This window comes from Lonchura striata, chromosome 19 (assembly GCF_050655825.1).
Source record: "Lonchura striata isolate lonStrDom1 chromosome 19, ASM5065582v1, whole genome shotgun sequence".
NCBI lineage: Eukaryota > Metazoa > Chordata > Aves > Passeriformes > Estrildidae > Lonchura > Lonchura striata.
This window is the reverse complement of record NC_140721.1, coordinates 8,688,764-8,704,257: the sequence shown is the minus strand read 5'-3', so window position 1 is coordinate 8,704,257 and position 15,494 is coordinate 8,688,764. Positions and strand designations below refer to the sequence as shown.

The 15,494-nt window shown below is 46.6% G+C and overlaps 1 protein-coding gene across 8 annotated transcripts in view; it reads left to right on the top strand.

Moving 5' to 3' along the window:
- The window catches only part of CASTOR2 (cytosolic arginine sensor for mTORC1 subunit 2), a 117,386-nt gene extending 106,105 nt beyond the window's left edge, over nucleotides 1–11,281 (top strand). For all 8 annotated transcript variants that reach the window (XM_077787479.2, XM_085557615.1, XM_085557618.1 and 5 more), the window contains 7 exons: nucleotides 210–403; nucleotides 1,186–1,318; nucleotides 2,616–2,739; nucleotides 3,312–3,422; nucleotides 4,845–4,927; nucleotides 6,926–7,020; nucleotides 10,780–11,281. In XM_077787479.2, coding sequence (XP_077643605.1) covers nucleotides 210–403; nucleotides 1,186–1,318; nucleotides 2,616–2,739; nucleotides 3,312–3,422; nucleotides 4,845–4,927; nucleotides 6,926–7,020; nucleotides 10,780–10,845 — 806 coding nt within the window. In that variant the 3' untranslated portion in view covers nucleotides 10,846–11,281. The remainder of the gene's footprint in view (nucleotides 1–209; nucleotides 404–1,185; nucleotides 1,319–2,615; nucleotides 2,740–3,311; nucleotides 3,423–4,844; nucleotides 4,928–6,925; nucleotides 7,021–10,779) is intronic.
- Nucleotides 11,282–15,494: the final 4,213 nt, after the last annotated feature.

Below are 15,494 nucleotides of genomic sequence, written 5' to 3'. Positions count from 1 at the left end.
ATGCTGCCATGGAAAGTGATGTCATCAGTACATGAAGGAGAGTCACAGTATGAACCTGTGGAGCCACATGGGAAGCCCAGGAGGTTGGAATAAGGGGACTCATCTCACTCCTTGCACTGAGGTCCGTGCTAAGCACATAATGGCACATGGTGGACCTGGCTCTCTCTGCCTCTAAATCAAACCTCTGTCCTCCCCTTCTGTCTCTGCAGAGCTTCCTTCCTCGGAACACTTGAGCGTGGCTGATGCAACATGGCTTGCCCTCAACGTGGTGTCTGGTGGGGGTGGTTTCTCCAGCTCCCAGCCCATCGGAGTGACCAAAATTGCCAAGTCAGTCATAGCACCCCTAGCTGACCAAAACATCTCAGTGTTTATGCTCTCCACCTATCAGACGGACTTCATCCTGGTAAGAGGACATGAGGGGACCAGGCAGAGTTCTTGCACCAGAGGAAAGTTCAGCTGGGCAATTCTGGGAACAAGTTGTCTGGGAGTGGCAGAAGTACCAGAGTCTGCTTTCCCCAGAGCTCTGTTCCTCTGTAGTTAGGCCCTCTGACATCTCAGGAGCTTTGGGATTAAGCATTTGTTATCACGGGTTGTCTGGTGTCTGAGTGCTGAGTCCACATAACAGTCTCTCCTGAAATGGAGATACTGGTAGCACTTCCCACCATGGCTCAGACACTGGTTTTCTGAAAGTTAGAGGAACATAGTGTCTGCTGTCAGGGTGGCTGGTGATGGCCAAGAGGCTCCAAAGATGTTTTGGTTATAGACAGCCAAACTGTCTTTCTGTCTCACACACATGTGTGTGCATGCACACAAGGCATAGCCTTATTTCCTGAGGAAACAAGACTGAAGAACAGGCAGTGCTGAGCTGTTGCAGGAATGCTGGAAAAGAAGCATTTCCCACTTAGAAATCTCCACATTCTTTTTACAGTCATGAAAGCACTCTGCTGCTTAATCCTACTGATACCCACAGTGATATCACCAAGTGTGCTTCTCTTAAGATACACCTGAATGGTAACTATCCACTGCCTCAACCAGGAGTCGTGTCCACTTTGCTGTGCACTAAAAGTGTGTGCCCTCCACTGCAGTGTTCTGTCATTTCTGGTGCATATCCAGATCATACCATAAAATAAGATATCTGGAGAATACCATAATAGCATCACCAAATAACCCTGTTGTCCCCTTCAGGTGCGTGAGCGAGACCTGCCCTTCGTGATGCACACGCTGGCTGCCGAGTTCACCATCCTCAGAGTGGTGAATGGGGAGACAGTGGCTGCCGATGACTTTGGGGTAACAAATGGATTTGTTAAACCAAAACTAGGTAAGGACCAGCACAGGCTCAGCTTGCTGGGGGTTTGGTCTCCCTGACACATGGGGTGGAAGTTCTGCCTCCTGGCTTCCTTCAACATTTGGGTGAATATTTATCATGTTGTAACATTTTAATCTTACAAGCCTCACTGAGTGTACCCAAGGATTTTAAATTTCTGAGCAATGCTAGTAATTTTGGCCTTCTAATGCTAGTTTTTCTAGAGAAGACATGCCTTTGGTAGGACAGAAGGTTAAAGTACAGTTCGTTGCAGTTACAAAAATAATGTTGTCTGTAGCCCATATTTCCATGCTTCAACATTCCAAAGGAAAATGGCTTCTCTAAAAGCTTGTTTAAGTAATGCAGTGATGCACAGAGAAGATTGTTTTTCAACTTTCACACTTCAGTGCCAGTGAGGATCAAGGCCACAATGATCCCAGGGCTGTACAGAACCTTAGGATGTTTGCAGGCTAAAGGAGCAAGTATCAAACCAAAGGGCACAATCAGGAAAAGGAAAAACTTACATACATATGCTTACCTACAGAGACATGTGTGTAATTTTTTGTCCATAACCAGACAAAGCAGGGATCAATTATTATGAAGTGCCACTCAGTTTCATCACTCAAGAGCTAACAATCACCTTGTTGAAGAAAATGAGTCTTAAAGAAAAAAAAGCATCAAGAAAGGGCACAGTGAAATACATGTTGATAATGCACTAGTGCACAGTTTGCTGTGTTGCTCTATTGGTTGCATACCCAAATGCTGTGTTGCTCTATTAGGTTGCATGCCCTAAATGCTGGCTGCTTCTCAGCCACTGGCTGCAATCTCTTAGGCAAACTGCTGCATGGCAGCTGGTTTTTAATTTTTCAAGATATTATGGCAAAATAGGTCCTCAGAAGTGAGGGAGAACTGGATGGACTGCCAGCAACCACAGCCTTCCATAGCCCTGCCTTTTAATGGTGGAAGCCTGCTTTTTTTTGCCACTTTCCAGTTTCTCTTGGCCCTCCTTTAGCTTGCCCCTCATGTCATGTGGATGCACCCAATGGCCTGAAAGCCCCTCAGAGCAGAGAGCTGGGCAGGGAATGCAGATTAACACCACTTTAGGGAGACCAGCAGAGGAGCAGATTATCCACAGGCCCCTCATTCCCTGCCTGAGAGTCAGCAAGGCTTCAGCAAGGAGGCACTGCCTTACAAATACTGTCAGCTTGCTCTGTAACCATTGCCAGGGCATGGATAACACGGCTGATGGGACAGAAACTTGCTGCAGACGTGGCTTCATAGCTCTGTGTGTGTCTGTGTGTGTCTCTTTCAGTTCAGAGGCCTGTCATTCATCCTCTTTCCAGCCCAAGTAACATGTTCTGTGTCACCAGCCTGGATCCAGATACCCTTCCCACTGTTGCTACACTCCTCATGGATGTCATGTTTTACTCCAATGGGTAGGTCCTGCAGGGAGATGGGTTTCCAGGAGAGGTGTGCCCAATGTTTGGAGGCACAGATTGCTCCTCTGGCATGCCAGGGATCTGCTGTGGCCTTGTGCTGCTCCAGCGCTCTGCACAGAGGGAGGGAGGGAGGTTTCACAGGCTCAGGAGGGTTGTCCTCACAGGTGGAAGCCAAACAGGTGTTTGAGGGTGCCCAAAGACATCTGCTGGCTTTGGAAAGCTGAGCTTTTTCTGAGTGAGGGTGAGCAGAGCCATGTGGTCAGTGTGCCAGAGCATGTACAGCTGGCTGGATTGCTGCCCCTTGGTGCCCATGGCTCCTGGCCCACAGTTTCTTGTGAGGAGACCTCGAGGCAGGGATGGAGACTTTTGTCAGTTGTGGGAACTGGATAGTTTTCCACCTGCAAAATAAAAAAAAAAAAAAATCAAATCAGTATAATACAACAAAACTCAGTTTCACTTCCCTAAGTCAATGTAAGAACATTTCTGGTTCCACTGGCTGTATCTGCTTTAAAACCCCTTTTTTGTGCTCTTCTAGCCACAGTTAATGTAGTTCTCTTTTGTTTCTTCAGAGTAAAAGACTCAGTGGTGGGCAACGAAGACTCGGGACACATTCGCTTTTTCTCCTTTTCTCTCATTGAGGGTTACATCTCCCTGGTCATGGATGTCCAGACACAGCAGAGGTGAGTTTTGCTCTTAGATGGTATGGTAATATGGTAACCCAGACCATAAAAAAGGGCTGTTATCAAAGGAGCAGGCAGCAGTTTAGACTCCTCCATGTTAATTATTTGGATTGTCTTGTAGGGGTGTCATGGGCCTGTACACCCTGTCACTTTACTGAGTAAAATCTGGCATTTTAGTTCCAGTGTCTAAATTTTGGACTGGTCTGTCCAAGCCCTCAGTGAAATCACAAATCAATGTGATGTAGGGTTAGCTCACTTTCAAAAGAGGAATACTGGAGCAAAGTGATTTTTGCACTTTTATTCTGTTGCTCATACAAGCTGTGCTTGTAAGAGCAAAACCTTAAAGAAAAACCTAGTGTAGGTGTTCGATGTTTTCCTTGGTTGGAAAAGGATAAAAGCCAATATCAGGGTGAGGATGTCAGTGATGCTGTCCTCCTGCTTTGCTTTTACACATGGATGGGCTTGGTTCAGAGTCTTGTTATGATGAAAATGTCCCAAGCCATCAGTGTGCAGTGGGAGCCCATGACTTGTTTGTCTAGCAGGGAAGGAGCCAGCTGGTGAGCAGTCAGCCTCTGTGTGTGTGTGTGTCTGTGCTTCTGCAGCTGTGCAGCATGGGAGGCTCTGAGGTCTGGAGGCTAGAGGGATGATTAGATCTATTAGATAGATCTAATACTCAGCAGTATTAGATTTGCTTTTGATATACAGAGCAATTTGGGTTTGGTTCTTGGGGGGGAATCCCCTGCTCCAGGGACTTGTTTTTCAAAGTAATAAATTGCCCTCCTGAAAGTTTCTTTGACCTTATTGGAGTAAACCTTTGTCTGTCTTAAGAGGAGCCAGAGGAATGGAGCTTCAGCCTGGAGGGTGAGAAATGTGGGGAGCCAAATCTTCTCTCTCACAGGCTGCCTGCTTCACTTGGCAACTCTCTTAGCCTCGAGAGAAGCTTCCCCTTACTAAGAAATAGAGACCTCTGCAGTGGTCCCAGGCACCTCCCAGGCTGGGATGGAAAAAAGCACTGGTGGTGCTCAGACACAAAACCAGTGATTACTGTTCACGTTCCTGAGAGCAGGCATGGAAACATATTCCATCCCTGGCTGTTCCCAAATGCAGCTCAAATCAAACCTTCACAGTTTCATTTGCAAAGCTGGGACACAGCCTGTTGCTTGCAAATTTTTTCCTGTGCCTCTCTGGGTACCTGTGCCCACCTCCAGGAGATGCTGATCTGCCATAGGATACCTGGAGGATCAGGCAGGTGCATCTGCCCCACCTGCCTTGAGTTTTCCCAGTTTGCCCAAGCTACTGCCCCATTATTTTTGGCTTCAAACATCTCAAGGATGCAGGAAGAGCAGATCCCCCACAGGCAGAATCTGACACACTGCTGTGTTTTAATTGCTATGTTTGGTGTTCCTTTTTTTTTTTTTACAGATTTCCTAATAATTTGTTGTTTACAAGTGCATCTGGTGAGCTCTGGAAGATGGTGCGGATTGGTGGGCAGCCTCTTGGATTTGGTGAGTAACATTTGGAGGATCAGTTGGTGTGCAGGCAGGCAGGCAGTCACCTCAGGGCCTTCAAGGAGTGTGGAAAAATCCATCTGAGGCTGATGCTTTTTAAGAGCCAGCAGCTTAACATGACTTTGTGAGCTGAGATTTTCAAATAGAAGCCTCACTCCTATTACATTTGACTCTGAATATACTCCTGGAAGTGCTCAACAGTTCAGCTATATTGCATTCCTCTGCTGGACTTTGGGTTTGGTTAAAGAGAAAATCTGGACTAAAAGGTGGCATGGGAATTCATTATAGATTGCTGAAATCAGTGGTTAAAAAGCAGTGTCATACCCCAGTGCAGTGCTTGAGTAATTCTGTGATTCTTTGCTTTTACACATGGATTCTAGTGGACTTTTTATAGATTTATGGCAGTCCAAGTGGAGGTCTTGTTCACAGACGTGTTTCACATCTAGTCCTGCACATGTTTTCTCTACTCAAAAGAATATTGGTCCTAAGTAGCACAGAGCAAATGCTTCATGTCTGCAGGAGTGTTCTTGTTATTTCTGTGTCCCCTGGAATTTTAAGGGTCTGATCTGAATGATGCAACAGAGGCCTGATCTTCAGGAAATGCAGTGGCTCCTTCCTGTGGGCTCTGAACCAATTATAAAATAAAAGCTTCAAGGACATTTTTGAAAAACATTGGGGTAAATTTGTATTTAATTGCAACTTCTACACCAGACCATCAAAAGTAGCAAGAAGGAAGTTTTCATTTTACCTTCTCTTTATACATCTTTGAGGAAAATATGTAGAAATAGCATATGTCATTGATAGCACATCAGGACATTGCCCAGGCCCCTAAATATTTGTTAATTTAAAATCAAGTTCAAATGTCAAATTTGAATCAATAAAACTCCAGGTTTCATCTGAAAACAGTGATCTGCAACAAACAAGACAGATGAGCCATTTAAATTTCATTTAAAGCTCAGAAGGCCAAGCAGATAGCCCAGATGGCTGCATCCAAAGGAGCATGGTCAGCAGGGTGAAGGAGGAATTCTGCTTTTTTTAATGTGTCTCCAGCATAAGAACATGGAACTGTTGGAGCAGGTCCAGAGGGGGCCATGAAGTCGATGGGAGGACTGGAGCACCTCCCCCATGGACGGGCTGAGAGAGCTGGGGCTGTTCAGCCTGGAGAAGAGAAGGTTGTGTGGAAACCTCCCAGCACCTCCAGGGCCTGAAGGGGCTCCAGGGAAGCCAGAGAGGGACTTTGCATCAGGAACTGGAGTGACAGGACAAGGGGGAATGGGTACCCAGTAAAAGAGGGGAAATTCAGGTCAGGTATTAGGAAGAAATTCTTCCCTGTGAGGTGGTGAGACTCTGGCACAGGTATCCCAGGGAGGCTGTGGATGTCCCAACCTGGCAGTGCTCAAAGCTAGGTTGGATGAGGCTTTGAGCAGCCTGCTCCAGTGGGAGGTGTCCCTCCCATGGCATGGGGCTTGGGATTAAAGGATCTTTAAGGTCCACTTCAGTTCTTTAACAATGACGATTCTGTGGTGAAATTGGTGTGAAATCCTGTTTCAGGGGCTATGCTGGGCTGCAGCCTAGGAACCATGTGTCCAGGCTGCCTAATGGGTCAGCATCTCCTCTTTCAGAGTTGCAGGGCCAAATGTTCAGTAACAGAGAAAAATGGATGTTAAGGATAAATGGGGCTGAGTTTTTGCTTTCTTGTTGAACATTGTTCAGCACCTTTCTTTGGACCTCTGAGTCATTCCAGTTCTGATTGTTTTGTGCCTTTAGAGAATGTGCATTTCTCTGTAGCAAAAAGAAGGTAATAACACTAAATGCTCAGTGTGTTGTTGTGGCCCAAAAGCTAGATTCTGTGAGAAAGAATATGTTTTATTACAGAGATTCCTTCTGGTTGGAGTTTGTGAAGACAAACTTCTCCATATGTGGGCATGAAACTGGTGAGCTCTGAGACTTTTGCAAGCCCCTCCAGAGCATGTTTTATTTTTTATCTCCCCACAGATGAATGTGGAATTGTCGCTCAGATTTCTGAGCCTTTGGCTGCAGCCGACATCCCAGCCTACTACATCAGTACTTTTAAGTTTGATCACGCCTTGGTGAGTATGAACACAGCTTCTTTGGAGTAGGGGAGATCTCCTGAGGAGAAAACATTATGAGAATGTCACTTCTCATCTGGATAGCTCGTTGGAGTGCCTTTGCTGCAGTGTAGCCCAGCAAACTCCTGCCTTCAGCCTCCTGGCTGTCCCTGCCCTGGCTGAGAGGCTCCTGAGCCAAGCCTGGCCCTACCCAAGGCAAAGCTGTGTTAGTGAGTGTTGTTCTCAGTCTTTAAATGCAGTGATGGACACTTCACAACCTTCTTCCACTGCATCTGCATCTTCTATTAGAAACAGCCACATTTCCATTTGCTTCCAAAAATAATTGCAGGCTCCAGGCTCTCAGGACAGTGCTGTGACAACTCACCCTTAGGGGGATGGTGCTTCCTTAGGTGCTTCCTTCCCTTAGGGTGGGTCACCACAGGTGCCTTTGTGTGTTGGGAACTTTTTGGACAGTAGCAGACCCCTGCCTTCATCTCTTGGTGTCTGCATTGTCCTAACCTTTGCTTTCTGAGACCCATCTATTAGCTCTGCTGTCCCTGCATCTTCCTGGCTTTTGAGAAACAAGCAGTAATTGCCAGCACAGCAGGAAAAGGTGATTTTGAAGGAGATAAGGTTGTTCCCATGCTTGTTCTCATGAGTGCCCATGAGCAGTTGCAGCACAGTCATCAACACGAAACTCTTGCCATCCTTGGAGAGTTCTCTCTTTCTTTTTTTTTATACTGATGGATATTTTACTTTCTAGCTCTTCCTTTGCAAAGAAGACACCCTCAAAAATGAGGGGTTTCTCTAGAAAAGGAAAATGCAATGCCTGTAGCCACAAATGGGATGGCATTTGCCTTGGAACCCATTTCCCTGATCCTGAAGGAGGGAGTCAGCTACTTTAAACTATTCTTTTTTTTTTTTCCTTAAATATGCCCTTTATTGCATTATACATCTCTTTCGATCACTTGCAAATTCACTATTCAAGTCCTGCCTTTGACCTGTAAAAGCTCTAGTGAGATCAAAGCAGGTTTGGGGGTTCTATAATTACTTTGTTTTTTCACAGTTGGTGTGAACCATTCACAGCTGATAGGTCATGTGTGTAAAGAGTAAAAGTAAATATTATTTCAGATAGTAAAGGTCAGAGTGTTATATATGTTGGTCTTATATTTTTTAATATTAACTGTGCTGATAAGATAAGCTAATAAAACACCATTTAAAAATCAATACTGTTAGCTTTGCCACACATTTCTGCCCATTGTGTGGCCCCAGGTGTGCACTTTTTGTGCAGAGCACAGGGTGCAGAGTGCTTCTACATGTCAAGCCATATCTGGAGAGCTCAGCCCTATCAGCTAAAATAGATATGTAGCTGAAAACTTACACCACACAATTGCTCTGCAGCAGCTCCACCTTCTCAGAGTGCCTCATCCTGCTGCCTACAGGCCCCACAGGTCCTGCTCCCAGCAGCTGGCAGGGTGTCAGGGGGGGCCATGCAGCTCTGCAGGTCTTCCTTACTCAAAGCAGTGTTTCAGTGTTTTTCTTTGCTTATTCCTGGGGTTTTTTTTATGTATGGTTTTAAAAGCCTTTTCACCTGGACAGTGCTGTTCTAGTTGTCCAGCCTTTGGAAGGTGCATTTTTTGCCTGACTTTGCTCTGGTTGTGCTGGCTGGGCTGGATGTTTGTTGCCTCTTAGGGTGGTTTTGTTGGCCAAGACCCTAATCTAGATTTTGTCATGTTTTCCCTAACTTTGCTACCCAGATACCTTGACTTCTAGTGACATTTCTCAAGGACTAAGTGTATGTTGAACCCTTCCTCTAAATTCTCCCTTTCTTTAATTAAGGTAGTTCTTTACCTGTTGTCAACAATTTAGAGTACTGTCTAAAAATGTGTTGTTCCCTTTGATCTGCTCTTTTTTCCTCCTGCACATCTCAAGCTGTTTTTTGTTACTTAATTTTTATTTGACCTGGGTGTAATACTCAGGTCTTCCTGCCATGCTGTAGCTGTAGATGTTTGCCCTGGTAATCAGGACTTGTGTTTGAGATGGAATCCCTTTGGGAGATGATGTTGAGATGGGAGCCCCCAGGTGTCCCCTGGGTGCTGCAGGGTCAGGCTGGAGGGAGTCTTGGTTGCCAGCTCCCTCTAGAGAGAGCAAGGAAGAAGAGTTGCCTTTCCAGGTACTCTGCTCTTGCTGCCTCATCTTCACGGGTGTCTTGCTCTCTTTCACCAGCATTTTGCTTCTGAAGAGGCTGGAGCTGTGTCTGGGATGTAATTTGGAGCTTTGCCTTCATGGTCAGTGTTTGATCTGCCTGAGCAGTGAGCACAGAGCAGCAGCTGCCCTGGGACAGGGCCCATTTCCAAGGCAGGGAGGGACAGGACTCCCCCACCGGTGGCAAACCAGGATGGGTCCTACAAATCCAAACTGTTGGCACATCTGTCCTGGAGAAAACCCTGACAAAACATTTGTGGGGTGACTGATAGAATTTCTGTGCTGTTAAGGGGGTCAGGCATTTTGCAGGGAATGAAGGAGCACTGTGTTTGCTGGAGGAGATGGGTCTGTGCAGGTCACAGCCAGCTGGCCAAAGAGGAAAAGAGTCAAACAGCTTCTTGCACTGCAGTGTTCAGTGTACTGGGAGAAATGAGGAAGGGGAGGCAGTGGAGAGTCCTGGCTCAAAGTCCTGTTCCCTATGGTGGAGGTGTCCTGGGGTTTTCCTTCTAAACCAGAAGAGTTTGCTGTATGCTTGTTTTAAGATTATTTTCTTCCTTTCCAAATGACTTCTGTTCACACATCATCAGAGTTGACTGCTGTTATTCCATCTTCCTGTTGGAAAATTGAAGATTTTTGTTGTTATTTCTCATGGGCTTTTTCCTCAGTTTTGTTAAAAGCCTCACAGAAAGACACAACCAGTTGTATTTCCACTGTCTGAGCTCTTGATAGTGTCCAGTGAATTCAGGTATTGTACTCTTGGCCTTGAATACCTTGTAGAACAGACAGTTCCTTCTTCAGTTTACTTGCTGTGAATTATATTGGCTTCTTGCAGAAACTTACAGATAATTTATCTTTCCCTCAGTCCTCTTTCAATTTTTCAAGATCTGCCAGTGTCTTGGAGTTTATGTAGAGTTCAGACACACTTTTTCTGCCAGATGTAACTTTACTTTTGATGTTCTTTTCTGCCAGTGACAGTCACTCTGAGATTTTTTTGCATCTTCTGTTACAAGAGGTTTTTCTTGCAGTAAGCATGAAAAAACACCATGAATAACACAGACTTCCATGGTTAAATCTCCTCACAAGGCTGGATGAGAAAGCACCACAAACAGACTGGTGGCTCTCTTCCTCTTTTGATGGGTGTGCTCTCCTGTCACCCACCAGGGCCTTCCCACCCACACTTACAGTCCCAAACCTGCCCTGAGAACCCCATGGAGCCCTTGGCAGCCACACAAACCCATCAGCACAGGCAGCTGGAGTGAGCTCCTGGCCTGCAAATGCTTCACCAGCAAAAAGGAAGGGAAAGGAGGGCACAGGAAGAGCAGAGAGAAAGAGAAACTCCAAAATAATTGGCTTCCCACAGCAGCAAACCCTCTGCATCCCACTTACAGCCTTTGCTCTGGGTTCCCATGGGTGAACAGGGGTGTCCTTGTCCCTGGAGCCTTTTCTCAGTGAACTTCAGGTGTAAAAAACAGCAAAGTGTCTGGCTCCGTGGGACTGGTCTGCCTTTGTCTCCTGCCTCTCTTTCCCTTGTCAACCCTTTTGCTGACCATGACCTTTCTTTTTGTTTTCTTGCAGGTACCTGAAGAAAATATAAATGGTGTGGTCAATGCACTCCAAGTCAGTCAAGCTGAAAAGCATTAGAAATCTTCTGAGCTGGTTCCAGATGCTTTTTATTATTCTAATAATAATAATAATTATTATTATTATTCTTTTTTTCTCACAGTATTTCTTGAAAAATCTGATTACAGAGAGTGACATGAAAAGAGACTGTGGAAAGTTGAGCAGAAACAGCTCCAATAAGCCTTTGTTTTAATTATTATTATTATTGTTATTATTATTATTATTATTATTATTTTATTAAATTTATGAATGAGGGGTAGGAGGAAAGGGAGTTTGTATGGTTTCCTGATGTTCAGCTCCGAGGTGAAGTGAAGCCTGGCTCAGTGTAGGAGGAGCTGCCTGGGGACACCCAGGGACACCCAGCACGGATGGCCCTGGGCACAGGCTGCTGGCTCAGAGAGCCCTGAAAAGCAGAAACCAAGTGAAATTTGGAATTAAACAGAAAAGACCTCGCATAGTTCTGCCTTGTCTCCTTGCATCAGACTGCCTGAGGACTGTCCATCATTGCCTGTGTTGAGACAGGATGCAAAGGGTTCTGTTTCTCCCGACAGAACAATTTGGTGCTGGAAAAGAGAAAAATACCCACTTGTTTGACATCTCCCCTTTTTCTTTCTCCCTGCAGTGAAAGCCTGGCTGCTCTGAGAAATCCTGGGCAGGGGGAGCTCAGCTCTGGCCAGCTCCTGGCAGGTGGTGTCACCCAGATTGTGTCTGCATTGAAACTTGGCCACTTTTGGTCAGTTTTTTCCAGTCTCTCCCTCACTGCTCCAAACATTCTCCTGCCATATCCCCTGCTCCAGGACAGTGCTGTCCCCTTATCCCACATCAGAGCCTTCCCCCAGCCCTTGTTCCTCCCCTTTTCTCCTCAGGCTTTCCCCATGCAGTGGGCACACGTGGGGAAATCAAGGGTTGCCCGGGGTCCCTGGGCTGCTGCTCTTGCCCATCCCAGGCCCCTTGGCCAAGAGCCACAGCTCGTGGCTGCCTCTGCCAGGGCCAGGAGGGTGCCTGAGTCTCGTGGGGAGCCTCCTGCAGTTTTTCATCACACAGGTGGAAATAGCAGCTGACTGGGGAAGTTAGAATGCTGCTGAAAACGCCTCAAACCTGCTAGCACCTGGTCCTGTCCCAGGAGCATGATGGGGCTTTTCCCATGGGGGAGCAGTAGGGTGTTTTCTTCTGGCTGGTACCACAGCTGAGGGCCAGCAGGAGCCTGGCATCATGGCCCATAGTGGCACAGGTGTCCAGGCTGTGCCACTGCCAGCTCTGTGGAGCACAGCAGAGACCAGTGCTGGAGAGAAGAGTTAGCCAAGGTGTGGGTGCCAGCAGTCTGCCCCAAGTGTGAGCAAGGGCTGGTGAGAGGAGAAGTTGCCTGCAGAGAACCTTGCTTTGCTGATTACCAGCCCCAGCTTATCTTGCATTTCTTAACTTCTACTTCAGGCTTGACATAAAGAATTTGCAGATCTTGCCATTTTCCTGAGGGCTTTCCAGCTGTGCTTCAGAGACAGCCTCTGGCAGGATTTTCCTGAGGCTGTGCCACATACAGCTGTGAGCCAGGGTTCTGCACTAATCTGGAGGCAGTAAGCAAACACCTGGGATCATGCCATGGGCATGGTTTTTACTGGGGTGTAGGACAAGCAAACACACACGCAGACACAGCCAGTTGATTAGTTCTGCTTTCACAGTACAGTTGGGCCAAGCAGTTGTGGTTTATGATGCTGCTGGATTCCAACTGAGTTTCAAATCTGATTTTTCGCCAGTGGGATGTTTTGTGGCATCTAGACAAAGAGTCAGAGCATCCATGGGAAAAAGCATGGATGACTTTCCTTGGTTGGCCCTACTGGAGCTGAAGCATCCCTGCTGAGGAACACTGAGGGAGACGTTCAGTGCTTTACCAGACAGGATGTTCTGCTGTCCCTTTGCATGGGTTTCCAGAATTGTCCCATGATATGTTTATATTCCCTCCAGATTTCTGGACTAAGGGTTTATTCTCGATGTGGCATCTGGATGTTTGTTTGGAAAGACACTTTGGTCTCCTGGCACAAGGCACGGGTTGCACAGTGCAGTGCTGACAGCACCTGGAGATGTTTGCTGTGGCTCTGCCCAGTGCTGGGCACTGCTGGGCTGCAGTGGGCAGCAAGGCCAGTGGCAGCTTTTCACCCAGGCATTGTCAGGGGGTGACTCCTGGGCATGGTTTGGAGGAGGGGGATGCTGAGGTGCTCTCCAGCTGCTGAGTTGCCAGCCAGGGTTTCTGTCAGCTGAGTTGAGCCTGAGTTGGTGCTGTGTGCATGGATGGTGCCACCATGCCTGAGTCATCAGGACAGGTCTTCCTTCTGCTCTGGGGTTTTGTCAGCCTTTGGGAAATGCCAGTTTTGGCATCAGAGAGTACCAAGTGTTGCTGTGCATGTGCCAGTGCTGCTTCCAAAGGACTTCAACATGGATAGGAAGGAATTAACTTGAAATAATCCACAACTTCACTGAGCCTTAAATGAAAGCAAAAAAAAAAAAAAAAAAAACAAAACAAAAAAAAAAGGTTTAATTTTCTAATATTGCACTCAGGCTATTTTAGAGGCTGATTTTTGTAATTTATTTTTTTTTTTCCCAGTGGAATCAGCCTTATATTTGTGCAATCTGTAGAAAGCTCTGTGGTATTTCAAAACTTCCAAAGGAAGGTTGATGTCCCAACATGGGAAAGTTGGCCTGAAAAATTCATAGAATGTAAAATGCTATTGAGGCACTCTGATGCTGCCACCATCCTTGGCTTCACTTTTTTATTTCCTTTTATCTTTTTGTCCTGACATCCAGGAAAACCGTTTTGGACAACTTGATGTTTTCCTTTTAGTATCCTCTTCATATTTTTTCTGCTGGGAACTGAGATACTCCAAACATGGCCATAATTGGTGGAACCTTGTCCCTGCACCAGCCTGAAGTCAGGATCAGTGCAAGCTTGCACAGTACTGTGCATGTGAGACCTGCACTGCAGGAAGGGCTTCATTAAATATATTCATAGTAATAATAATAATACCACTATTACACCTCGGTGCTTAGTGAACCCAAAGTGGAGAGGGCTCTTAAAGCTGCTCCACAGGTCCCACTCTCTCAGCACCCAGCCTCTCTCTCCTCTCCTTGCACAAAGATTCAAACAGCAAAATGCAAAAGTGTTTCCAGCCCTGCAGAAAGGGGCAGGCAGGGGAGGAGAGCATGGCCTTCATGCATCCTCTTTCTTTCTTCAAGGCCTTTATTTTCTTAGAAGCCTCGACCTTTCCAAGTTGTGTTATTAAATAGGGTTTTGTCTTTCTCCCTCAACCCATTAGAATTTGACTACAAATTCCTTTCTACTGAGGAAGTTTGTGCATATGTATACATCTTAAGTGTCTCCATAGAAATCCACAGTGTGTCTCTATTGCACACCTATAAATACCCATGTGTGTCTGTAGGGTTGTATCTTGTACCTGGTGTGGGCACTCAAGCAATATAGGGTCAGACACATACACAGTGTATGTGTGTATACTCAGGGCACACACCCTTCTGTGTGCATCTGTGTAGTGAGTGCACACTATGTATACACGCATTTAATCACCAGTTTAATGTATACACACATTTAATCACCATCTATTTTTCATTAAAATAATGGGCAATATGAGTATTAGTCCCACTTTTGCTTTCTTGTTTAGTGAAGAGCAGCAGTGGAGTTGACCTGAAGCAAAGCTGGAGCTCCTCTGCTTGCTGGGAGCAGCACTGGATTTCCCTTCTGCTTCAGAGAAGTCTGTTCCTCTCCAGTTTGCTGCCTCAAGCACAGAGACTGTAGGAAATCCACTCCTTTTCCCCTCTGTATGTTTTAGTTGCTGCCCTAAATTGCCTCAGTCTGTAAGTAGGGCTGCTCTGTTTGCACAGTGCCTGCCCAGCCCGGGCTGGGGGTTTGCAGTGGGGCCCCAGCTCCTGCAGGCACAGAGCACTGCCTGCCTCCCCAGGCAAGGCAGGAGCTGCTCCAGGTTTCCAGCTGCAGGAAAACCTGGTCCCTGCTCCCCAGCATCTCTGCACGAGCCTGGGGCAGGTGCAGGATTTCCAGGTGGATCTGTCTGCCCCATGGCTCGTGCAGGGCTCTGGCATCTGTTGGGGAGCTGAAATCAGTGGGTTATTTTTGAATAGGTGGAAGTGGTGCAGGGTGTTTTCCTGTGAAAAGCAGAGGAGACTGCTTGAAGCCAGGCACTGGAAGTGGGTGGTCTTTGCATCTCACCCCTGGAGATTTCTGCTGACCAGGAGTGCTGTTAGGGCCCCTGTAGGGAAGCAGAATATTCTGTTTTCCTATTTCAGTTGCACTTCACCAAAGGGGAAGGGGGGGTGGGGGGTGAGGGGTGCTGCCTTGCCACTGATCTTCTGGCACTTTGAAGCTGCTGATTTTTCAGGCTGCCCCCCCAAGTACACCTTTGCACAGCTTTGTGCAGCCTTTGGTTTCTTTCCGGGCATTGTTTGGAGTTTCTGCAATGCTGTGCTATAGATGGCATGTATCAGCCTCTCACATGGGGAGGCCGTAATGGAAATACCTGGTTTTGCTGCAGCATGGAGATGGTGGCACCTGCAGTGGGGGACATAAGTATTAAGACTCACCTAATGACAATGCTATTTATAAAGCACACTAATACTGCTGCTCTGAAATTTGTTTTAAACTCCAAGTTCTC